Source organism: Palaemon carinicauda, chromosome 37 (genome assembly GCF_036898095.1).
Source record: "Palaemon carinicauda isolate YSFRI2023 chromosome 37, ASM3689809v2, whole genome shotgun sequence".
In the NCBI taxonomy this organism is placed as follows: Eukaryota; Metazoa; Arthropoda; class Malacostraca; order Decapoda; family Palaemonidae; genus Palaemon; species Palaemon carinicauda.
The window spans coordinates 18,941,708-18,967,376 of record NC_090761.1 but is presented as its reverse complement, the minus strand read 5'-3'; the positions used below and the strand labels follow the sequence as shown (position 1 = coordinate 18,967,376).

At 42.0% G+C, this 25,669-nt stretch overlaps 1 protein-coding gene across 2 annotated transcripts in view; it reads left to right on the top strand.

Moving 5' to 3' along the window:
* The window catches only part of Cog8 (conserved oligomeric Golgi complex subunit 8), a 393,508-nt gene that overhangs the window by 267,934 nt on the left and 99,905 nt on the right, over positions 1-25,669 (top strand). The window contains exon 1 of one of the 2 annotated variants that reach the window (XM_068360812.1): positions 8,631-8,787. The exons of the other annotated variant lie outside the window; for it this stretch is intronic. Within the exon in view, the coding sequence (XP_068216913.1) occupies positions 8,733-8,787 (55 nt within the window). The 5' untranslated portion in view covers positions 8,631-8,732. Of the gene's footprint in view, positions 1-8,630; positions 8,788-25,669 lie in introns of those variants that run through there. 2 annotated transcript variants of the gene reach the window in all.

Here is a 25,669-nt window from a genome sequence, read left to right as displayed (position 1 = left end):
GTGTAGTCATAAATTCAAACAGGTTCTTAGTTTTGGAGCTACCTGACTGAAAAGTTAATCATCTGAAGCCACTCATATACTAATTAATTCCACCAGCGTTGATGAACGTTCATATCTACACTGAACAGAATTAGGGACCACCAATCATGCCTCCGAAAAACACATGCATCATCTGTACAATGCATACGCCAATGAATGCACAAATGCAAGTGTACGCACACTTGCATGTTATTACTAATATTATTATTACTGTTGTTTAAGGTGTAAAGGCCGCTTATGAATGGCGGAGGCAAAGTACAGTAACATTGCCCTATCAAGTAGGACAATGCCCTAGAGACTGACCATATTACATATGATCAGCAACCAAGCCCCTCTCCATTCAAGTTAGGTCCAAGGAGTGCCAGGCAATGGCTGCTGATGACTCAGCAGATAGACCTATAGGATCCCCCAAACCCCTATCTTTAGCTCACAAGGATAGTGAGGTTGCAGCGACCAAAGAAACTAGCGAGTCTGAGCTGGACTCGAACCCCAGTGTGGCAATCACCAGGCAAGGACGTTACCACCAGGCCATCACAACGATTCTTGAAAATTTATATTTGTTCTTATGTAAAGCATTGAAAAATCTGTCTTGCATGGCTATAATGAAAGTAAGGAAAAGAAATCTACAAATACGATCCATAGAGCTGATAAGAATTGAATATGAATATTGACATTAACAACACAGAAGAGATACTTGCTGGTGGATTATTTGGTAACGTCCCGCTCAAACTCGTTAGTTCCTTTAGTGTCTGCAGCTCGTAAATGGATGGGGCGTTTGGAGAAGCTATAGATCTACCTGTTGAGTCATCAGTAGCCATTCTCTAGCCCTCCTTATCCTCCCTGGTCCTAGCTTGGGTGGAGACGGAGCTTGAGCGCTGATCATATGTATATATGGTCAGTATCTAAGGCATTGCCCTGCTTGCTAGGGCAATGTCACTGTCTCTTGCCTCTGTCATTCATGAGTAGCCTTTAAACCTTTAAACACGCATGAACGCCAAAGTGCGTGTGTAGCCTTTGAGAATAGGTTCGACACGGGAGGTGGTCATAGTCGATAAGTCATACGCTAGAGACTTTCCAATTTCCTCTCGGTCGACAGGTCGATTTGCTGGTCACCAGTCTTACAACAAGGGCGACCTGTGATATTATTATTATTATTATTATTATTATTATTATTATTATTATTATTATTAATATTATTATTATTATTCCTCTATCACGGTCTTTTCAACTGGGTGGTTCGGGTTGGGTTCGGGTTGCATCCTGCCTCCTTAGGAGTCCATCACTTTTCTTATTATGTGCGCCGTTTCTAAGATCACACTCTTCTGCATGAGTTCTGGAACTGCTTCAGCCTCTAGTTTTTCTAGATTCCTTTTCAGGGATCTTGGGATCGTGCCTAGTGCTCCTATGATTATGGGTACAATTTCCACTGGCATATCCCTTATTATTATTATTATTATTATTATTATTATTATTATTATTATTATTATTATTATTATTATTATTATTATTATTATTAGCTAAGCTGCAGCTCGAGTTGGAAAACCAGAATGCTATAACCCCAAGGATTCCAAGAGGGAAAAATAGCCCCGTGAAAAAAAAAAATGAAACAAGGAAATAATATACTACAAGAGAAGTAATTAACAACTAGAATAAGATATTTCAAGAACAGTAAAAATATTAAAATAGATCTTTCATATATAATGAAATAGGTTGTGACCCATTTACTTTTTATACTTTTTTTTCGCTACAGTAGTCTTCATTATTTATAAAGTGGGACAATCATCTATGTTGATTTTATTCTAACATTTAATGGCACGCAGTGTCCAGTTTCGGTGGATATAAACTATACGCCAAGGTTTTAAAGGTTTAAAGGTCGCTCATGACTGGCAATGACAAGGAACAGTGACAGTGCCCTAGAGACTGACCATATATCCATATCTTCAACGCCCAAGCACCTTCTCTACCTAAGCTAGGACCAGGGAGGACCAGGCAATAGATGCTAATGACTCAGTAGGTAGACGTATAGGCTCCCCCAAATCCCCAATCCTTAGCTCACAAGATTGGTAAGGTTGCAGACGCTAAAGAAACCCTCAAAACATTGTTCTCTAGTCTTAGGTAGTGTCATAGCCTCTGTGTCATGCTCTTCTACTGTCTCGTGTTAGATATCTCTTGCTTGAGGGTACACTCGGGCAAACTATTTTATCTTGTTTTAATCAACTTGTTATTTCCAAGGTTTTATAGTTTATATATGAAAGATTTATTTTAATATTGTTCTTAACTTCTCTTGTAGTTTTCCCTTATTTCCTTTCCTTCTCTTGTAGTTTTCCCTTATTTCCTTTCCTCAGTGGGCTATTTTTCCTTGTTGGAGCAAGGCTTATAGCATCTTACTTTTCCAACAAGGGTTGTAGCTTAGCAAGTAATATCAACAACAACAACAACAACAACAACGACGACAATAATAATAATAATAATAATAATAATAATAATAATATCGAGTTTGAGCGGGACTCGATCTCCTGTCCAGCCGAACGCCAGGCAGGGAGGTTTCCAATAGGCTTTGTCCTGCACATTTAACAAAAACTTTTGCAAATGCTCTTATTCCTGCTGCTTGATTTACTCTTCTTTCCTCGAACTTTATTCGCAGAATTTCTTCTTCCGATGATCGTTTCCTGGAAAGTTCGAGTCGCGTTGCATAATTAGAAAAAGTTACCAGGGAGGAGTGACGGTGATGCAACCTCGAGTTTAATTGCTTTCATTGTATTTTCGCCGCTTGTAAAGCCTCATACCTTGCTTGTATTGGGTCAAATCTTTTGAGTGTGTTATAGGGACCGGGTTTGTCGGTGCGTTGTTGAATCGTATGGAATGTTTTGATCAAAGGTAATGCAATTAATCTTGGCTTTAAAAAAAAAAGTTTTCAATTTCGTGAATTTTATGCTAGAGAGAGAGAGAGAGAGAGAGAGAGAGAGAGAGAGAGAGAGAGAGAGAGAGAGAGAGAGAGAGAGAGAGATGTGAATAAGGTATGCCAGATTGCAGCCATTATGATAGCCCCAAGAAAGGAAAGTATTCAAATAAGGTGCCAGAAGAGGGAGACTGATGTGGTATCAATCTTATGCTCATAATCATTTGTTTCTGGTCTGGATTATTCTAACAAGGTTGTAAGAAAAATACGCCTTAACTTGCAAGTACAAATAATGATCTAAGGGATTCTTATATCTTTCCCAACTCTTCGTGTTTGATATGTATGCGAGTGACTGCAGATACTACCGCTAGAGAGTTGTGGGGTCCTTTGACTGGCCAGACAGCACTACATTGAATCCTTCTCTCTGGTCACTGTTCATTTTCCATTTGCCTAGGCACACATAGTGAATAGTCTGGCCTATTCTTTACATATTCTCCTCTGCCCTCATACACCTGACAACACTGAGATTACCAAACAATTCTTCTGCACCCAAGTGGTTAACTACTGCAATTGTCCAGTGACTACTTTCCTCTTGGTAAAGGTAGAAGAGACTTTAAGTTATGGTAAGCAGCTCTTCTAGGAAAAGGATACTCCAAAATCAAACCATTGTTCTCTAGTCTTGGGTAGTGCCATAGCCTCTGTACCACGGTCTGCCACTGTCTTGGGGTAGAGTTCTTTTGCTTGAGGGTACACTCGGGCACTCTGTTCAATCATTTCTCTTCCTCCTGTTTTTTTTATATGTTTTTATAGTTTATATAGGAGATATTTATTTTAATGCTGTTACTCTTCTTGAAATAATTCATTTTTCCTTCTTTTCCTTTCCTCACTGGGCTATTTTCCCTGTTGCAGCCCTTGGGCTTATAGCATCATGTTTTTCCAAATAGGGTCGTAGCTTAGCAATTAATAATAATAATAATAAAAATGATAATTAACTAACCTCTCTTGCATTTCATCATCATCTCCTACGCCTATTGACGCAAAGGGTATCGGTTAGATTTCGCCTGTCGTCTCTATCTTGAGCTTTTAATCCAATACTTCTCCATTGATCATTTCGTACTTCACGCTCCATAGTCCTCAGCCATGTAGGCCTGGGTCTTTGAACTCTTTTTAGTGCCTTGTGGAGCCCAGCTGAACGTTAGTTGAACTAATCTCCCCAAGAGAGATTAGTTCACGAGCCTCTTTTTTTTTTTTTTTCCGCAGCTGAAGTTTTAGCATGGGGGTAGAGGCGGGAACACCATTCCTCAGAGAGGATATAAGGCTGTTTGGCCTTCACGTTGCGGGCGAACCCGCCAATCCAGATCTTGAGGGTAGCCTGAGCTGTGTCTTTTTCAAGTTGGGTGCTCTGAAAGAGAACAGACTTTTTTTTTTTTTGAGCAGCAGCAGCAGCAGCAGTAGCAGTGACTACCTCTCTGAGAGATTCACGTCTTTCTTCTTGGTAAAGGTAGAATATTCTTTAGGTATGAAAAGCAGCTCTTCTAGAAAGACTCTCCAAAATCAGACCATTTTTTTCTAATCTTAGGTAGTGCCATAGCCTCTGTACCATGGTCTTCCACTGTCTTGAGGTAGAGTTCTCTTACTTGAGGGTACACTTGGGCACACTATTCCATCTTATTTCTCTTCCTCTTGTTTTGTTTGAGATTTTTATAGTAAATATATGAAAGATTTATTTTGATGTAACTGTTCTTATATTTTATTTTAATTGTACGTTACTTCTCTTGTAGTTTGTTTCCTTATTTCCTTTCCTATCTGGGCTATTTTCCCTGTTGGAGCCCTTTAGCCATAGCTTTTCCAACTAGTGTTTTATGTTAGCAAGGAACAATAATAATGACAATTAAGTAAGGTCTATCATACGTCATCTCAGCTTCTCTGTGTTATTCTATACGTTTATGTTTTGTAAAGAATAATCTGTTAGTCTCTTAGCTTTGTAGAAATGGTATTTTACCGTAGCACAAACAATCTATCAAATGTCATTTTCTTTTATAATTATTTTTCAATATTAGTAGTGACATTACTTATAATAGCAGTTGCAGTAATAATAGCAATAATGAGCACACATTTAATGTTGCAAACCAAAATGGTAACTACAATGTGTACTCTTTAATCGGAATTATTTTCTTCCATCCGTTGTCCTTTGTAAGACTGATAACTCATTTATCTAATAGGTTCTTTACTTTTGGCCTATTTCTCCTGAGCTTGTTTTTCCCCATTTTCGAACCAAATCAAATGGTATTTATTCATCCTGCTTTACGTTGTTACAATAAAGTGTCTACATATGTGACACCTTTCTCGTGATAGATTCATGCGCAGGAGCATCACTCTTAATGTAAAGTTTAACGAAGTAATGATTTCTCCTTCACTATTTCTTGTACTTCACCAACCACTGGAGTGAAGCCATTATTGAATATCGTTTGTCATGATTCTGTTCAATGTCGTTCATGACAATAAAACCATCCATGAGACCTGGCATTTTTTTTTTCTATTGTGGACCCAGTCCACCTCTCATTACTAAATTAAAGGGGGTAAGCTAATTCGTACCCATTTCTTATACTCGTGCTCATGCTTAGTTATATTTTCTTATAACTGTTGCTTTCCAGTTTGCCTGTGTCACTTTTATGAAAATTCTACTTCCTTATTTTCTCCGTGTTAACCAGACAGACTTCTGAAGTGGGTATTCAACAACTGACCATATCTATGTAATTAACCAGGTAATGGAAAAATCAACAAAATATGACAAACAATTATGTATGGCATTTATAGACTATGGGAAACCTTTAGATTCTGTGAAAACTTCAGCAGTAATGAAAGCCCTTCAAAGACAAGAAATAGATTAATCTTTTGTTAGAACACTTGAAGATATCTGTACAGTAAGTACATCAATCCTAAAACTAAATGTGAGAAAATTCCGATTAATTAAAAGGAGTCAAACAGGAAGACCCAATCTCTCCTAAATTATTTACAGCATGCCTAGAAGAAGTAAGACGAAATTTAAATTGGGAAAATGTAGGAATTAATATCAATGGGGAATACCTTATTAACTTGGCATATGACATAGTTGTGTTGAGTAAATCATGGGAGGAATTACAAAAGATGATAGAAGATTTGAATAAAGAAAGCAGAAATGTAGGACTGAAAATTAATATGAGTAAGACAAAGATAATGTTTAATGAAAATACAGTGAGACAACAATTAAGAGTTATGGACAAATCTCTAGAGATTGTTAATGAGTATACGTACTTGGGACAAACGGACAGTTTCCCCAGGACACGAGACCGAAATTGAAAGGACAAGCATAGGATGAAGAGCATTTGGTAAACAAAACGAGATTATGAAAAGTAAAATGTCACTTTCTTTGAAAAGAAAATTATTTAATGAGATAGCCCTACTAGTATTAACTTGTGCATCAGAAACTTGGAGCCTTAATAAAAACCTTAGAACATAAGCTAGTTACAACTCAAAGAGCTATGGAAAAATAATTATGGGAATAACACTAAGAGACGGAAAAAGAGCAACTTGGATAAGAGAAAAAACTGAAGTAGAGTATATTCTAACAACTTGTAATAAAAAGAAATTGACTTGGGCAGGATATATAGTGAGAATGACAGATAATAGATGGACATTTAGAATAACAGAATGGGTCCCTAGAGATTGTAAAAGAAGCAGGGGAAAGAAGAGAAGACCATGGATTGACGAACTAAAAAAGTTTGCGGGTGCGGACTTCCATAGAAAGATTATAAACAGACGCAAGTGGGAGGGCATGTCTGAGGCCTTTGTTCTGCAGTGGATAAATAATTGTTGATGATTGATATATATATGTATATATATATATATATATATATATATATATATATATATATATATATATATATATATACATACACATATACACACACACACACACACCCATATATATATATATATATATATATATATATATATATATATACATATATACACACACACACACCCATATATATATATATATATATATATATAGATATATATATATATATATATATATATATATATATATATATATATATATATATATATATATATATATATGTAAAGTCTTACAAGATTTTCGGTGATCAATCTATTCTGAAGAAGTGTTTTAATTCTTTCATTCTACCTTGTTTTGAGTATTGTTCTCCTGTCTGGTGTTCAGCTGCTGATTCTCATCTTAGTTTGTTGGACAGAAACTTACGGTCTATTAAATTTCTTATTCATGATCTAGATATTAATCTTTGGCACCGTCGGTCAATTAGTTCATTATGCATGTTGCATAAGATTTTTCATAACTCTGACCATCCTTTACATTCAGATCTTCCTGGACAATTCAATCCTGTTCGTAATTAGGCAGGCAGTTAATTCTAATAGCCAGGCCTTCTCCATCATGAGGCTCAATACTACACAGTATTCTAGAAGTTTTATTCCAGCTGTTACCAAGTTGTGGAATGATCTTCCTAATCGGGTAGTTGAATCAGTAGAACTTCAAAAGTTCAAAGTTGGAGCAAATGTTTTTATGTTGACCAGGCTGACATATTTTATTGTTTATATATGACATATCTGTTTTTGACGTTGTTAATAGTTTTTATAGGACATATCGGTTTTGACATCGTTACTGTTTTTAGAATGATATATTGTTAATCTATTCTCATCATTTATTTATTTCCTTATTTCCTTTCCTCACTGGGATATTTTTCCCTGTTGGAGCCCTTGGGCTTATAGCATCTTGCTTTTCCAACTAGGGTTGTAGCTTGGCTAGTAATATATATATATATATATATATATATATATATATATATATATATATATATATATATATATATATATATATATATATATATATATATTTAAGTACGCGTGTGTGTACATGTATATACTAGATTGGTTGGCTGTGAGTGATGAGACTAAGATCTTCCACCATTACCAATCCGCAGTGGTGATGAAAACTGGCCAAGTCCAGACGGGAGTAAGGGCATGTCTGAGGCCTTTGTCCTGCAGTGGACTAGACGGCTGCATTTAATATAAACCAATATAAATCATGATGTCAAGTCGAAGTAAAGAAACAAGGATTTAAGTTAAAGAAATATATCTACCACAAGACTAAGTAAATCTCACTTCCCACCTTTCTCTAATGAATAAGTACAAACGAATTTAATTTGTTTGTTTACTGTTCCTAAGAATTTCTGACGGTTTTCATTTTTTAGTGATTCCTATAATGTTTTAGTTATTTTGCTCGTCGTATCCCCTGGGGCTAGACCTACTCTTTTCCTTCCACATCTATTTTCGCTTTTTTTCCAGACCAGAACTAGATAAACGCATTGAGTGATTTGTTTAATAATCCTTTAGGTTTAAATATTTTTCAAGAGGGTTAATTATTTATTTATTTGTTTTATTCAGCTTAATATGTTTTATTGTCTATTGTTTTTTTTATTATTCCTCTTGCTTATTCTTTACTTGTCAATTTGTTTTTCAACCAGGTTTGTAGCTTGATCTTTAACATGATAATGATAATTATATTAATGCAAATGATGATGATAATGATAATAATACTGATAATATAAGCAGCTATGGATCTGAGCTTGGGATGCCCAAGCGAAACCTGAGAGCCGTTGCAAAGATGACCATATACATATACTACTAACATCATTGACAATTTGACACATAAGCAAGTCGGAAAAGGAGGAGTTTATTCATATATTCCTACCTTCAACGTCTGAACCAGGTTGTCATGGAAGTTGAAATTGAAGAATTGGCTAAATTACTGTTCCCTGATGAAATACCAGGTAACTATAGTTCTCGTTAGCAAGGTGTAAATGAACAGTGTATGTGTTTTGGGCTTTCTGTCGTGGAAGGCTAATAGAAACTTCGTAAGGCTACAAATAATTTGGAGTAAAATTATAGAACCCTGCAATTAATGGTTTATAGTAAATAAGACTGTGGAGCCTTTGTATATCAGCGGCCAGTTCCTCACAAGTTAATTAAAAATAGACATCAACTAACCTAAACTTTCACCCCTAACCTAACCTACAAGCCGTGTCCTTACCTACTTACTTAACGGGGGGCTGACGCCCCTTGCGACCCCCTTACTCTACCGTTAGACATAATAATACATACAGATGGCCGCTATCCGACATACACCCCAAGACTGTTATTGAATATGCATTGTGTTTTTATTTTAAACTTTTATATTGATTTTATGAGGAAATCCGTGTTTTTTATTGTTTTTTTTTTTCTTTTGTGGGTCGACTACCTTAACTGAAAATCTATGGCTTTGCAGTATTGTTCATAACACCTTAAAATATACTGTGTATCAGTTTAATTGTAGGATATTTTAACTAACTTTTTTAAACTTTGTTGTGGGGTGTAAGCCTATGTATAATAGCGGCTACCTGCTAGGAGTGCAATAGGTTATGAATCAAACACAGGCTAAACTAGAAATTTAATAAGGCAGTGTAAGGGGGTTCACAGGGGACAGTTAGCGCCCTGCTGGGTAAGTAGGTAAGGACATGGCTTGTAGGTTATGTATAGAGGTTTTGCAGAAAAATGTACACAGTATATGAGTAGTACAGCGGCCATGTCTTACGAACAACTAGAAAATGGGAAGAAAATTCCAATGGGAAGAAAATTCCCATTTTCTATGCACGAGGAAGGAACTAGCCGCTGATATACAAAGGCTCCTTTGTTGTTTTTCCATCAGTCATCATCTTAATAAAAAACAGTTACCGTAATCAAAACTGACCATTAGTAATAAAACTATGTCAAAACACTAGAGCTTTTATTTGCAAGGACTTCAGGATGCTTTGAAAACATGATTTTCCATCCCATTATGTATGGAGTTGTTTGTAGCTCTGTTAATCATTTTGAAAATACCTCCTTACTTAATTGAGCTAATGATTTACTGGTTTTTACTCTGCCATTATCTCATTACTCCTATGTTCTGGCAAATGGAACATGTTTCTCAATGCACGTTAGCCTTGTGGGCTAGTATTTTGGCATTTATTACCAATTATTCAAACTTAGAGGGGTGAATACACACTTAACAAAGGGTTGAGTTGTAGCTTCTTACTGCAGCCTTTGTTCGAACACTGACTGGCTTCCATTTCCCATTATCAGACTAAATATATCAAACACGTTTCTTCCCTAACCTTTCATTATTAATATGATAAATAAATTAATAGCTGTAAAGCCTGTAATTATATTGTATATTCCAATATGGAAAATGAATAACAAAGAGGTTTAGAATATAAAACGATGGGCCCTATATTTAGTTCGAACAAGTAACTTAAAAGAAAAGCACTGCCAAACTGTTTTTCTGAACTACCAGTTGGAAGGAGGCTGCTGAGGCCAGTGCTAAGATGATAAAAGGGGTAAAACAGGAATTTTTTATTAAAATCTATAACTTTGTTAATAGAGGTTTCTGCCAGTAGTATATGGTATTCAAAATAGTGTATTTGCAAAGATCTATTCAGTAATTGAGTTCCAATGTCTTAACTAATATTTCACTGTTCTTTAATGTACCCTAATTTGGAGATCAATTGCGTAGTATTTTAGTTTGTATCAAGAAATTTCAGTTATATGCTGTTTACATTCTGATTTGCCTTTTTTATTTGACCTAGTCCCCATTTGTAGCCTAAAATAGCGTAGCCTGTTAAGTGCCCCTGTCACACCATTCACCATCAGAATACTGTATTTTTATGAGTTTCGTGGAGCCTATGTAGTTGGTTAGGATGGACCAGGTCAGTAATTAAGATGTTGGTAAGTATTTACTAAGGCATAATATTCTTAAGGAAGAGGATAAGATGTTTTTCTGGTGTATTTATGCTGTAGGTACTTTGAACTGTCCTGATACAAATAATGGGGGAAACTCATGCTTTTAAAATTGTAGATGTTTCAAAATTTGAAAAGTTATGACTGGAAAACTACATTTTAAATGCAAAACAAACACAGGAAGAAAACCACCTATGCCTAAGGTTCCCCACTTAACCTAACCTAACCTATGAGTTATATCCTTACCTACTTACCTACCTTTGGGTTATGGCCCACCCCTGTGCTTGCTTCCTAATAGGCTTCACTCAAGGCAAGGTAACACTAGATTATAATATTTTATAAAGTCATAAAACTAGTTTCATAATGTTGTATTTTAGACAAAAATAAACATCATTTTCCTCATAAAGTAAACTGATTTGACAAGTAATAAGAGAGTTTGTTTGTCCCAACCAGCTACACACAGTCAGCCCTTGCTCTTCGCAGGATTTATATTCATAAATATAATTTTTCAATATTAATCTTACCCGATAATCATGTAGCTGTCAACTCCGTTGCCCGACAGAATTCTACGGAAGGGATACGCCAGCGATCGCTATACAAGAGGGGGGTGTACTCACAAGCGCCACCTGTGGCCAGGTACTGCAGTACTTCTTGTTGACACCACCTCAATTTTTCCTCCGTCGTGCCTCCGGCTAGACCTACATGGATACGCTGTTGATTCTGGAGTTTTTTGCTCACGATTTGGTGATGTATTTGCTCTAGAGTTTAGCTTTCGCTATTCAGGAAGTTTTATCATTAGCTTAGCTAGCTTTTGGAATTAATTTGATTAATTATGGTGACGAAGAGAGTATGAACTCTCTTTCACTTTTAAATGGCCGACCCTTCCCTTAGACGGAAGTGTTGGTGTCTAAGAGAGTATAGACTCTCTTTCTTAATTTTGCTTAACAAAAGTTATAGATTTATTTTATATCTCTCCGCCTTTTATAGGCCTCTTCGATTAACTTCCTTTTATTATAAACTTATTAAAATTAATTTTTATATTTGTTTATATTCGACCTTTCCTAATAGTAGGCGGTCTTTTCTTGGTACCGAAGTTAATTAATATTGAGCCCGTCATTTCGGTTTTACCTGTTAACATATTATGCTATTTTAATGTTTTTGAAAGAATTTCTTTGATAGTCTCGTACTGTTTTCAAAGTTGAACTAACGTTTTGTTTTGTCTCTGCAGTTGTTGACGTTCAGAACGTTCAACTTGCGCTCTATCGTTACGATAGAGAGAGAATTTTCACGGTGTCACGTTGCAGTAAGAGTAAACCGTTTCTAGCGTTTTGTTCATTCTTTCTTAGCTTAATGGTTTTTTTTGGGCTCAAGCCATGGCGTCCTGATGGAAGGTTCCTTTTTGGTAGCTTCCTTGGGTATAAAACTACTAAGATATTCCCAGAGAATTTAACCACAGGTTATCACAGAATTCTAACTTCTGGAGCGAGTATCCCAAAGGTTTCCCTTTAAGACATAGTATATCAACAGGGGACGCATGTCTAAACGCGCCACATAGCTATCTTCACCCCGAACAGAGTTAATGCTTCGGTGTGTAAGGGTAGAGAATAGCTGGGAGCCGTTCCACAGCCAATCTCACTCGTGGCTACTACTGATACTCGAGACGTAAACAAACGGGCGCCATTGCTCAAATGACGTCACGCCCGTCTTCATCCTTTGTTTAGTAGCTGCCCTACTTAGACGGATTTTCCCTGTGCTCCTTTTATCGATTTGCATCTACGTTATGTCGTTACCTTCAGCCTCACCATCTTCTGGAAAGTTGAGTACAAGGTTCCAGTATTGTTTAGTTAAGCTCTGGCCGTAAAGTAAATATTACTTTTCGAGATAATTGCTGTTTTGTGGCAGAGCTGTGCCTCTACCGGACCCGCCATTTTATGGCGTCGTTGTTGTTATGCATGCCTTATTTAGTTAGCCACAACAACGCTTCCGGCCTTATTTACTAATCGAATACATTAGTTTATTTAGTCTTCATAGCTAGGAACTTTTATATCGTGTTTCGACGCTTTTTATCGGTCATCGATTGACCTCATACCAGTCGGCTTCTATAGCCCCCAGGCCAGAGCGCCTGTACATAAGTGTTCATGCATGATTTTATTAGTGATCCTAGACTAAGTTATGAAGATAGGGGCATTATTTTACAATACTTTCGACCGTGATGCAATGTTCTTTCGCCTTCAGGGACCATATAGGGGATAGGTTAGTTAGTGTCTCTTTCTAACCTAACCTACTTGTAGGACCCCTATATGCTTCCTTCATCCCCTGCCTCGGCATTCCCTCTAATTAGCCTTGATTCCCTTTCTGAGTAAAGGGATCAAGTGTCTAATGGAGTATTTATCGCCTCTCAGTCCTCCCTATGGGAATGAACCCCCCTTAGGGTTGCGTCCGAGAGTGAGGTTAGGCTAGCCCTACCTCTATGGCTAGGATTAGTCTATGACTATCCTGCGATAGCGATATGTCTTCTACCTTCCCTAGTTCAGGACTTTTAGCCCTGCTCTAGGTTAGGTTAGGAAGGTTTCTCTGTTCCCTGCTGAAACTGTACCCATGCACCGTTTCAGCCGATCTGCCTTATCTTAGGTTAGGGAGTGTCCTCCCTTTCCCTAGTGGCCGCTCTGGTACAGAAACCCTTCCTTGGAAGACTTCTCTCTACTCCCCTCCCCACCTATCTCTTGTATAGCCTAGCCTATGCTTAGGTTAGTCTATACCCACCTGTCCCCTGTCCTACAACTCCTCCTTAGGGTGGAGTAGTAGGGCTACCCGAGCTTCCCTGTGCAGTCCGCTCTGGTACACATACCCTTCATAGTGTCCTATGGGGTTAGTCTCTAGATGTGTTCTGCATATGGGGGGCTCCCCCTCTTTGGGTGTCCCCTAGCCCTCCCTTGGGCTACCTAGCTCCCGGTCCTCTGTGACCCCTGCTCCTGGATGATAGAGCCTGTCTCTATCATGGGTACACCCTCTCAGGGGGGGGATGTCCGGAGTCCATGACTGAACTTCCTGCATCCCTCCCCCCCCCCCCCTGTCTCTCTCCCTATCCGGGTGCTGGTCTCTTGCCGCCTCCACCGTCGGCGATACCCGCCTCCTACCTTGGTGACTCTCCCTACCCTTGCCGACAGCCCCCTGTGTGCCGGGGGACTGCCGACTGCCGCCGGCTCCTACCGGCGGCTCTCCTCCCTCCTAGCTTGTCGTCCGCTCGCCGGTCGGCCGCCGGAGTGCCGGCATCTATTGCCGGCAACCCGGTTCCGCTATACATTGTCCCAGTCACCAAACCGGCATCCTCCGACTGCCGGAGCCGCCGCTCCCCTGCCGGCGTGCCGCCGTTGTACCGGCGGCCGCCACCCTGGTATACTCTTGACTTACATATTGTCTGTCTTGATGCCAGAAACTCTGTCGGAGCGACCTCCGGCATGCCGGCGGCTTGCCGGAAACCCCCGGAGGCGTCAAGAATACTTGCACCCCCTTCTTCTAGCTATCATATGATACTGATAGCCCTATACCGCAAACAGATGGACTGTTTCCACTATTAAGATCAATACCTTGGTACTGTTCTGTTAGGGATCATGCTGTCTCTTTGCACTCTTCTAATTCCAGCATGCTGCGTGCATCTTTGCACGGCTGGTCGCCGGAAGCAGTTACCTTAAAAGGAGGCCCTCTAGCCCCTAGTTTGGGACCGAATGATCTCGGTCCCAATCTTACCCTTGGTTTTTCCACGGAATTCCATTGACCTATGGAACTCTAAGGAATACTATCCGGTGCCTTCGGTCTCGGATTATCCAAGGACAAAGCTTACGGTAACCAGCCGGGCGAGATGCATGGAGTATGTTCTCTTTACTATTTCAATCTCTATGCATCACACCCTTCTTTAAGTTAAAATTAATAATTAATATTAACTTAGTTTAAGAGCCATTCTTATGACTCCCCCATACTCATTTTCTCTTTCTTCCACAGGAGGAGCAGATGAAGTGTGACTTCGCCTTCTGCGCTGTGAAACGCCCGCAGTTTTACGGGCATACGGCTTGCAGGACTCACGCCCCTTGTGCCGACAAGAAAGGGGATCTGAAGTTTTGGAATCCACTGAACTGTACGGTATGCCAGGCTCACATGACTGACGCCTTCCATAACCCTCCCTCAGCGGAGGTCAGAGACATTTCTCGTGAAAAGCTACGCAAGTGGGTGCGTGGCTTCCAGAAAAATGCCACCGGCCCTTACCTGGCCACAGAAGAATTGAGGTCACTCCTGTTCCCTAAGGCCTCCCCTGATTCAGTGGTACCCAAAGACGTGATTCCCATTGTCCAACTTACAGTGGAACCTGATGTTGTCATGGCTCAGTCCATGCACGAGTGTCGCCTGGATTCCGGAGATGACGAACAGATGTCGGATGTCTCGGAAGACACCGAGAAGACGCTTATGGCTCAAGGAGCCGAAGATGACGAAGACAAGGTGGAATACGCCGAGTCGGAGCAAGAGGTCGCTCCTCCGTCCATCCCCCCTCCTACTCCTACACCGACGGAAGTGTCTATTCCGTCTACCTCCTCGACCCCGGATCCCTCTTCTTCCACTCAAGAATTGATCCGACTGATTAGAGCCGTCATGGACGACAGGTTGAAGGAGAATCAGGAGTCCATCAGGTCCATGATAGGATCCAGAGAACCGAAGAGGATTTCGGTTAAGGATCTCCCCGCTTGCTCACATGCCAACCCGTGGAGGTATGCTGAGCATATGGTGATCGCGACCGGCAGGATCTTTGTCAGCGATAAGATCGGCACGGTCCCCTTGGAAGACGTGGAGTTCTTCCCAAACTTTGAGGCCTACCCGGACTGTTACGTCCGTCTGCGTTCTGAACCTGCCTCGAAGGAAGAGACCGAACCGAAGGAAGAGATAGTGTTCGATCTCGCAAAGGCCCAGGCTATGCTAGCCAACACTTTCAAGAGTAGGGGCTTTACCTGCTCTAAGCTTCCGGCCCTGAGCAAGAAGCACCCTACTTATGTCGCACCTGAAAGTGCGATTCTTCCATTCCTGGAAAAGGCCTTAGCTGCGTGCCTTAAAGCTGCGGAAGAAGGGAAAGCCTGCCCTGCACTGGAGGAGTGCAGACCCTTCTCAATAGTAACTCCCCCTGACGCTCGAAACTGGAAGGATGTCCAGCATACTTTCGTCGTGGGAAAGCTAGATCCTGACGTCGCCGGACGTCAGTTTAATGAAGACCTCCCTAAGCTCAACGATCACCTCCTTCGTCGGGAACAAGATACGAAGGAGAGGCTCGCAGCATCCTTATCTCATCAAGTCCAACTTGAAATCATGGCCTGTGACACCAGAGTACCAGACCACTACATGGTACTCTCCAAATCCCACCTGATAACCGTGATGAAGGACTTGTACCACTTCATAAAGGCTCGGAGAGCCTGTCGTGAATTCGTGTTTGCAAGTGCTACCGTGAAACACGAACCCCGGAGGCTGATTTCCTCCAACATCTGGGGTAAACACCTCTTTCCCTCTGACCTCGTGAAGGAAATCACCGACAGAGCCGCCACGGAGAATAGGAACCTTCTCCACAAGTGGGGCATGTCCAAGAAAAGGAAACCCTCTCAGGACGACGGACCTCAACCTAAGAGGAAATCCCAAAAACAGAAACCCCAGCAACGTCAACAAAGACGTCAGTTTCCGGGACCCGCTACCTCCCAAGTGGTTGCCCAACCACAACAGACCTTTCAATTGGTCCCCCAACCGGTGTTGTCACAGTCACCGGTCTTCACCCCTGCCTTCGAGCAACAGTCAACTACCTTTCGTCCCAAAGGTAGAGGCTCATACAAGGGTGCAAGCAAAGATGCCTCTCGCCGTCCCTCCAGAGGCAGAGGAGGAAAGGGAGCTAGCGGCCGAGGCAGCAAGCCCTCGGGACACCAGAAGCAATGAAGTGCTTCCGGTGGGAGGAAGACTTCGCCAATTCCAGGATCGTTGGACCTTCGATCCCTGGGCACACAGCATCGTCAAGAAGGGTCTAGGCTGGAGTTGGACTCAACCACCCCCAACCTTCCAGCAATTCTTCCAACAATCAACCCCCCTTCTGGAAGAATATGTCCTAGATCTCTTGAACAAGAAGGTGATAAGGAAGGTAAAGTCCACCAGGTTCCAAGGGAGACTGTTTTGTGTCCCCAAGAAAGACTCCGACAAACTCAGAGTCATTCTGGACTTATCCCCCCTCAACAAGTTCATAGCGAACGACAAGTTCAAGATGCTGACTCTTCAACAGATAAGGACCCTTCTGCCTCGAGGTTCCTACACGGTCTCCATAGACCTGGCGGATGCCTACTGGCACGTTCCAATGAACCATCACGCTTCCTCCTACCTAGGATTTCGACTCCAAAGGAAAAGCTACGCCTTCCGGGCCATGCCCTTCGGCCTCAACGTGGCCCCTCGGATCTTCACAAAGCTGGCGGACGCCATAGTACAACAGCTCCGCCTCCGAAACGTCCAGGTGATGGCCTACCTCGACGACTGGCTAGTCTGGGCTCCATCGCCCGAAGATTGTGTAAAATCTTGCAACAAAGTCACCCAGTACCTAGAACACCTGGGATTCAAGATCAACGAGAAGAAATCTCGCCTCTCTCCAGCTCAGAAGTTCCAGTGGTTGGGAATCCACTGGAACCTTCAGTCACACCGCCTTTCCATCCCCCAGAAGAAAAGGAAGGAAATAGCAGGGTCTGTCAAGCGACTGCTGAAATCCAAACGCATTTCAAGACGCCAGCAGGAACGAGTTCTAGGCTCTCTACAGTTCGCCTCAGTGACAAACCCAGTGCTTCGCGCACAGCTAAAGGATGCCGCGGGAGTCTGGAGACGTTCGGCATCCATCGCTCGAAGAGACCTCAAGAGACGGCTTCCAAACAGACTGCGACTTCTTCTAAAGCCGTGGTCAGAAGCAAAGGCCCTGAAAAGGTCCATTCCTCTCCAACACCCTCCTCCATCACTCAACATCCACACGGACGCTTCGCTGGAGGGTTGGGGAGGTCACTCCCACCAAAAACAGGCTCAAGGCACCTGGTCTCCCCTGTTCAAGACGTTCCACATAAACATCTTGGAGGCCATGGCGGTCCTTCTAACCCTAAAGAAGTTATCCCCGCCGCCCTCGATCCACATCCGTCTAACCCTAGACAACTCGGTGGTAGTTCGTTGTCTCAATCGCCAAGGCTCAAGATCGCCCCAGATAAATCAGGTGCTTCTCCCAATCTTCCGTCTGGCAGAGAAGAAGAAGTGGCACTTGTCTGCAGTTCACCTACAAGGATTCCGCAACGTGACAGCGGACGCTCTATCTCGGACAAACCCGATAGAGTCGGAATGGTCTCTAGACGCAAGATCGTTCTCCTTCATCTCTCACCAAGTCCCAGAACTTCAGATAGATCTCTTTGCAACGAGCGACAACAATCAACTTCCTCGGTATGTGGCCCCGTACGAGGACCCCAAAGCAGAAGCAGTGGATGCCATGTCACTGGATTGGAACAGATGGTCCAAGATCTACCTGTTCCCCCCCACCAACCTTCTGTTGAAAGTCCTCTCCAAACTGAGAACCTTCAAAGGGACAGCGGCCCTAGTGGCTCCCAAGTGGCCTCGGAGCAACTGGTACCCCCCTGGTCCTGGAGCTGCAGCCCAAGCTGATCCCTCTCCCGGGCCCAGTTCTCTCTCAACAAGTACAGAAGTCGACTGTCTTCGCTTCATCATCGAAAATCAAGGACCTTCATCTCATGATTTTCTCTCCCTAGCCGCAAAGAAGAGGTTTGGGATCTCGAAGAAAAGTCTGGACTTCCTAGAGGAATACAAGACCGAATCCACAAGACGGCAATATGAATCATCCTGGAGGAAATGGGTCTCCTTCGTCAAGACAAAAAATCCTAAAGAAATCACGATTGATTTCTGCATGTCCTTCTTTATTCACCTTCATGGACAGGGATTAGCAGCCAATACGATATCAACCTGCAAATCGGCCTTGACCAGACCAATTCTATATGCTTTCCAAATTGATCTGTCCAGCGACATCTTCAACAAACTGCCGAAAGCATGTGCTCGCCTACGCCCAGCACCCCCACCAAAACCGATCTCCTGGTCACTAGACAAGGTGCTCCATTTCGCCTCCAACTTGGACAATGATTCATGCCCTCTCAAGGATCTGACTCAGAAAGTTATATTTCTCTTTGCTCTCGCTTCAGGAGCTCGAGTCAGCGAAATAGTGGCTTTATCAAGAGAGGATGGACACATCCTGTTTACCGATACAGGTGAAGTTACCCTCTCCCCTGATCCGACGTTTCTCGCCAAAAATGAATTACCCACCAAAAGATGGGGCCCTTGGAGAATATGCCCCCTGAAGGAGGATGCCTCTCTATGTCCAGTAGAGAGCCTCAAGGTCTATCTTCGCAGAACTTCAAACTTTGGTGGAGGCCAACTCTTCAAAGGAGAAACATCGGGCAGCGACCTGTCACTGAAACAATTAAGAGCGAAAATCACCTACTTCATTCGCAGAGCGGATCCTAACAGTACACCCGCTGGTCATGATCCTAGAAAAGTGGCATCATCTCTGAATTTCTTTCAGAGTATGGACTTTGAAAGCCTTAAAAACTTCACGGGTTGGAAGTCCTCGCGAGTTTTCTTTAAACATTATGCGAAACAAGTGCACGAAGTCAAACATTTTGTGGTAGCCGCAGGTAGTGTTATGAAACCTGCACCTAACTCTGCGTAGAACAGTGAGTTACTTGGGACTCTAACTCTTCGGGTGCCTATGTTGACCCTCGAGCGATTCATAGTGATGTTGAAAACACTTAGTGCTTTTATAACTGTTCTTATCCCAGGTGAAATGTCATAGTTGTCACACAAGTGCCGCATGCCCTGTGCATGACGTGTTTTTTAATCAAAGACTTGCGTTCCTCGAGAACGAGTGCCTACTAATAAACTTGAAATTCCTTTTCAGATTCAAGAGCAAGTCTTTATTACTATGTACATTATAATTACTGTAAATGAACTTTACTTATTGCTGTAAATTATTTAATTTCTGCATTTGTGAAATAAAATTTCTATTTTATTACCTGTGCGTCTCAATCAGCTCCTACTTACTATGAAATACATGCCTGTCATAGTTTTATTATTCCCCCTTTTCCTTATGGTTATGAAGAAATTAAGAGGCTAACTCTTAATTTATATTCACTCTGATTATGTAAGGTTCCAACACGAATACTTACTTTTATTACCCGGGAGATGAACCATCACTCTCAATACACAGTGCCCAACCACCACTGGTCTAATTTTCAGAATGTTCCTATACAAATACCAAACATTCAGCTTCATCTCCAAGTTCTTCAAGTTCTTCTATCAGGATGAATAGCCCTTCAATACCACTTTGACGTCGGCATGGCCCATGGGAACTTCACTGCCAAGGGGGGCAGGATGCTTCTTCCCTATGGTCCTTTATTAAAGATTACTATGCTGTTTGTCAATGCCTTGGCACTTACTATTAGGGGAAAATCTACCACGATACATTGATTCTCTGGTACTCTTCCATCAGGACGCCATGGCTTGAGCCCAAAAAACGGATTTTGAGCGAAGCGAAAAATCTATTTTTGGGTGAGATAGCCATGGCGTCCTGATGGACCCTCCCTACTACTTCGTCCAGTTTTAGATCCCACCCTGTTCTACTGTATCATGGTGTTGGGCAAGCAACTGGCTTCAGGATGAAGACGGGCGTGACGTCATTTGAGCAATGGCGCCCGTTTGTTTACGTCTCGAGTATCAGTAGTAGCCACGAGTGAGATTGGCTGTGGAACGGCTCCCAGCTATTCTCTACCCTTACACACCGAAGCATTAACTCTGTTCGGGGTGAAGATAGCTATGTGGCGCGTTTAGACATGCGTCCCCTGTTGATATACGATGTCTTAAAGGGAAACCTTTGGGATACTCGCTCCAGAAGTTAGAATTCTGTGATAACCTGTGGTTAAATTCTCTGGGAATATCTTAGTAGTTTTATACCCAAGGAAGCTACCAAAAAGGAACCTTCCATCAGGACGCCATGGCTATCTCACCCAAAAATAGATTTTTCGCTTCGCTCAAAATCCGTTAATTCTAATAAAGGAACTTTTTATTTGGGAAATCTTTCAGTTTTTTTCCTTTAACAATAATATGTTTTAACGATATGATTGGGCTCTTCTCTCAGGTTCTAAGTCAAGAGAGAGAGAGAGAGAGATAGAGACGGAGGGAGAGAGAGGAGGATAAACGTTTCGTTCAAGCGAGTAACGTTGTTATCGTTTTTGCTCTTCTCCCTAGTCTCTTTAGGGGAAGAAGGTAAACGTTTCTAGAGTTTTATTCTTGTTCTCAAGCTTTATGCGGTGAGAGATTTTAAACGTAGTTTATTTGATCTAGTGTTTAGTCTCTTTCCAGACACTGAATTATTTATCTTTCTTTAGATTTTTCTGTTACATTGTAATTCTGTTTTCGCAATTACTAACTTTTAAGGAAGGATAGAATTGCGTGTTTCAGGTACAAACCACTTAAAGTTTCGAGTTCAGTGAAATAAGTGCAAACAGAAAATCAAAAGTGATAAGTGATAAGCGCAAAGTGTTACAGTGTTGCGTTCGAGGGTTCGTCTGTTCGTGCCAGTTGTTCGCCTAGTCTGGGACCTCTTACAAGCTCCCAAGCCCAGGGGAGAAGTAATGTCGAAGGACTTATGGGTTCAGCAGGCCTTGATCGACGAACAGACGTTTTCCCTCCGTGGTTTCGGGTGTATCTACACACGTTGCCGACGTGATCACCCCACCCACACAAAGACGAGAGAGCCCTTTTATTCCTCGTCTGCGGAAGAGGTTTCTCGCAGAAACCATGGACCAAATCTTGCAGCTTTTAAGTGCAAGTCGGTCCCTTCCGCACAAGTCCAACTCCTAGGTGTAGCCATTAGCCCTGGGTCAGTTCGGACTTGCTGCAGTACGACAACTGCACACCTCCCAGAGAGGCAAGGTGGTATCGCAACAGGCAGTAGCTCCGTCTGTTGCCGCACCAGCTGTTTTAGACCCTCAGTCTCAACGGACAGTAGCTCCGTTTGTTATTGCAAGGAGTTGTTGGCGGTTCTTCTGGCCTTGATAAACTTCAAGTCCCTCCAGCTTAACAAGGTGGTGGAGGTGGACTCTGACAACACCACAGCCCTGGCTTACATCTCCAAGCAGGGAGGGACTCTTTCGTGGAAGTTGTTCTAGATCGCAAGGGACCTCCTCATCTGGTCAAAAGATCGAATGCTCACGCTGGTAACGAGGTTCATTCAGGGCGGTATGAATGTCATGGCAGATCGCCTCAGCCGGAAGGGTCAGGTCATCCCCACAGAGTGGACCCTTCACAAGAATGTTTGCAGCAGACTTTGGGCCCTGTGGGGTCAGCCAACCATAGATCTGTTCGCTACCTCGATAACCTAGAGACTCCTGTTGTATTGTTCTCCGATTCCAGACCCAGCAGCAGTTCACGTGGATGCTTTTCTGCTGGATTGGTCCCATCTCGACCTGTATGCATTCCCGCCGTTCAAGATTGTCAACAGGGTACTTCAGAAGTTCTCCTCTCTCAAAGGGACACGGCTGACGTTGGTTGGCTCCGCTCTGGCCCGCGAGAGAATGGTTCATAGAGGTACTGCAATGGCTGGTCGACATTCCCAGGACTCTTCCTCTAGGAGTGAACCTTCTACGTCAACCTCACGTAAAGAAGGTACACCCAAACCTCCACGCTCTTCGTCTGACTGCCTTCAGACTTTCGAAAGACTCTCAAGAGCTAGGGGCTTTTCGAAGGAGGCAGCCAGAGCGATTGCCAGAGCAAGGAGAACATCCACTCTCAGAGTCTATCAGTCTCAAGGGGAAGTCTTCCGAAGCTGGTACAAGACCAATGCAGTTTCCTCAACCAGTACCACTGTAACCCAGATTGCTGACTTCCTGTTACATCTAAGGAAAGTAAGATCCCTTTCAGCTCCTACGATCAAGGGTTACAGAAGTATGTTGGCAGCGGTTTTCCGCCACAGAGGCTTGGATCTTTCCACCAACAAAGATCTACAGGACCTCCCTAGGTCTTTTGAGACCTCAAAGGAACGTCGGTTGTCCACTCCAGGCTGGAATCTAGACGTGGTCCTAAGGTTCCTTATGTCATCAAGATTTGAACCTCTCCAATCAGCCTCTTTTTAGGACCTCACATTAAAAACTCTTTTCCTCGTGTGCTTGACAACAGCTAAAAGAGTAAGTGAGATCCACGCCTTCAGCAGGATCATAGTTTTCACATCTGAAACGGCTACATGTTCCTTGCAGCTCGGTTTTTGCTAAACGAGCTTCCTTCACGTCCTTGGCCTAAGTCGTTCGAGATCCCAAGCCTGTCCAACTTGGTGGGGAATGAACTGGAGAGAGTACTTTGCCCAGTTAGAGCTCTTAGGTACTATCTAAAAAGGTCTTAACCTTTACAAGGACAATCAGAAGCCTTATGGTGTGCTATCAAGAAGCCTTCTTTTCCAAGGTCTAAGAACTCAGTTTCTTACTATTCAGGCTTCTGATTAGGGAAGCACATTCTCATCTGAAGGAAGAAGACCTTGCTTTGCTGAAGGTAAGGACACATGAAGTGAGAGCTGTGGCTACTTCAGTGGCCTTCAAACAGAACCGTTCTGTGCAGAGTGTTATGGATGCAACCTATTGGAGAAGCAAGTCAGTGTTCGCATCATTCTATCTCAAAGATGTCCAGTCTCTTTACGAGTACTGCTACACCCTGGGACCATTCGTAGCAACGAATGCAGTAGTAGGCGGGGGCTCAGCCACTACATTCCCATAATCCCATAACCTTTTAACCTTTCTCTTGAATACTTTTTATGGGTTGTACGGTCGGCTAAGAAGCCTTCCACATCCTTGTTGATTTGGCGGGTGGTCAATTCTTTCTTGAGAAGCGCCGAGGTTAAAGGTTGTGATGAGGTCCTTTAGTATGGGTTGCAGCCCTTGATACTTCAGCACCTTAGAGTTGTTCAGCCTCCTAAGAGGAACGCTGCGCTCAGTAAGGAAGACGAACTTATTTAAGGCAGAGTAATGGCTCAAGTCGACTTCCTTACCAGGTACTTATAATTTCATTGTTATTTTGAATAACTGATAATATGAAATACGGGATACTTAGCTTCTTGATATACATGTACACTGGTTTTCACCCACCTCCCTGGGTGTGAATCAGCTACATGATTATCGGGTAAGATTAATATTGAAAAATGTTATTTTCATTAGTAAAATAAATTTTTGAATATACTTACCCGATAATCATGATTTAATTGACCCACCCTTCCTCCCCATAGAACCAGTGGACCGAGGAAAAATTGAGGTGGTGTCAACAAGAAGTACTGCAGTACCTGGCCACAGGTGGCGCTTGTGAGTACACCCCCCTCTTGTATAGCGATCGCTGGCGTATCCCTTCCGTAGAATTCTGTCGGGCAACGGAGTTGACAGCTACATGATTATCGGGTAAGTATATTCAAAAATTTATTTTACTAATGAAAATAACATATTAAGTTAAAGGTGTTGCTCAATAGTTTGTAGTAATCTTATGTATCATGTAGATGATTATTAGCAGGTTAAGAAGTTGAATATCCAATTAGTAGTTGACAGTGCCATAATGGCATGGTGAACCCAGACCACTGCTTTATTTGGAGGTCATTCCATTTCTACTTTGGTCCATAAAGTACTTTCATGTGGCTGGTGTATGGCTATATGTACGATATCGTTCGCTCCAACTTCTCGATGGGACATCGTCTTAATAGGACCCTCTTATAAGAAGAAATGTAATTTCTTCGGGATCAACAAGGGAATGGTTTGAGAAGGAGATGTCTACTTTGCGGCCCCCTCTGCTGTGCTTTGGAATCCAGCTTTGATCGTCATGCTGTGTCATTGTCTCATCATCATCTTATCTGTTGTCTGTGTTCCTGCCATCTTTCTACTTCACTTGATATGACAATCCGTTTTACTTAAGGGCTACCAACACAAGAGCCCGTTGTCCACCTTTTCATATGGCAAGCTCAATCTAATACATACATACATACATACATACATACATACGTACATACGTTCACTCTCCTTCTTATATGCTCAATATTGTGTGGTCGACCTATTTCAAACCCAATATTTGTTTCTACAAGCAGTGTATATGATATCGGGCATACTGTATTGTAGGTTATGTGTACGATCTCTCATGTATATAGAGCCTTATAAGAATAATAGTTCTAGTGATTTTTCAATATTTAACTTAGCCGGTGATTATATAGCTGCAACTCTGTTGCCCGACAGACAACTCTACGGTAAAAACTCGCCAGCGATCGCTACACAGGTTGCGGGTGTGCCCAACAGCGCCATCTGTCGTCCAGATACCCAGTACTCAATGTAAACAAAGACTCAATTTTCTCTCTGTCGAGCTATCTACAAGACGTACTTACTCGCTGTTGCTAAACTGGAGTTTTTTCACAACTAATTGGTGAAGTACTTTATTCTAGTTTTGAGCTTTCGCTATGCAGGTGTTTTATCTTCATCTTAAATCTTGAATTCGTTTTGGATAGATTTAATTATGGTGACAAAGAGAGTATGGGCTTTCTTTCACTTTTAAATGGCCGACCCTTCCCTTAGACGGAAGTGTGTTTAGGCTTTTAGTAATTATATCACGTTATAGATTTTCCTCTATATATTTTATATCTCTCCGCCTTTATTAGGCCTCTTCGATTAACTTTCCATTTATTATAAACATATAAAAATAATTTTAATGTTTTGTTTATATAGACCTTTCCTGAGAGTAGGCGGTCCTAACTTGGAAACTGAAGTTAATCAACGTTGAGCCCTTTAT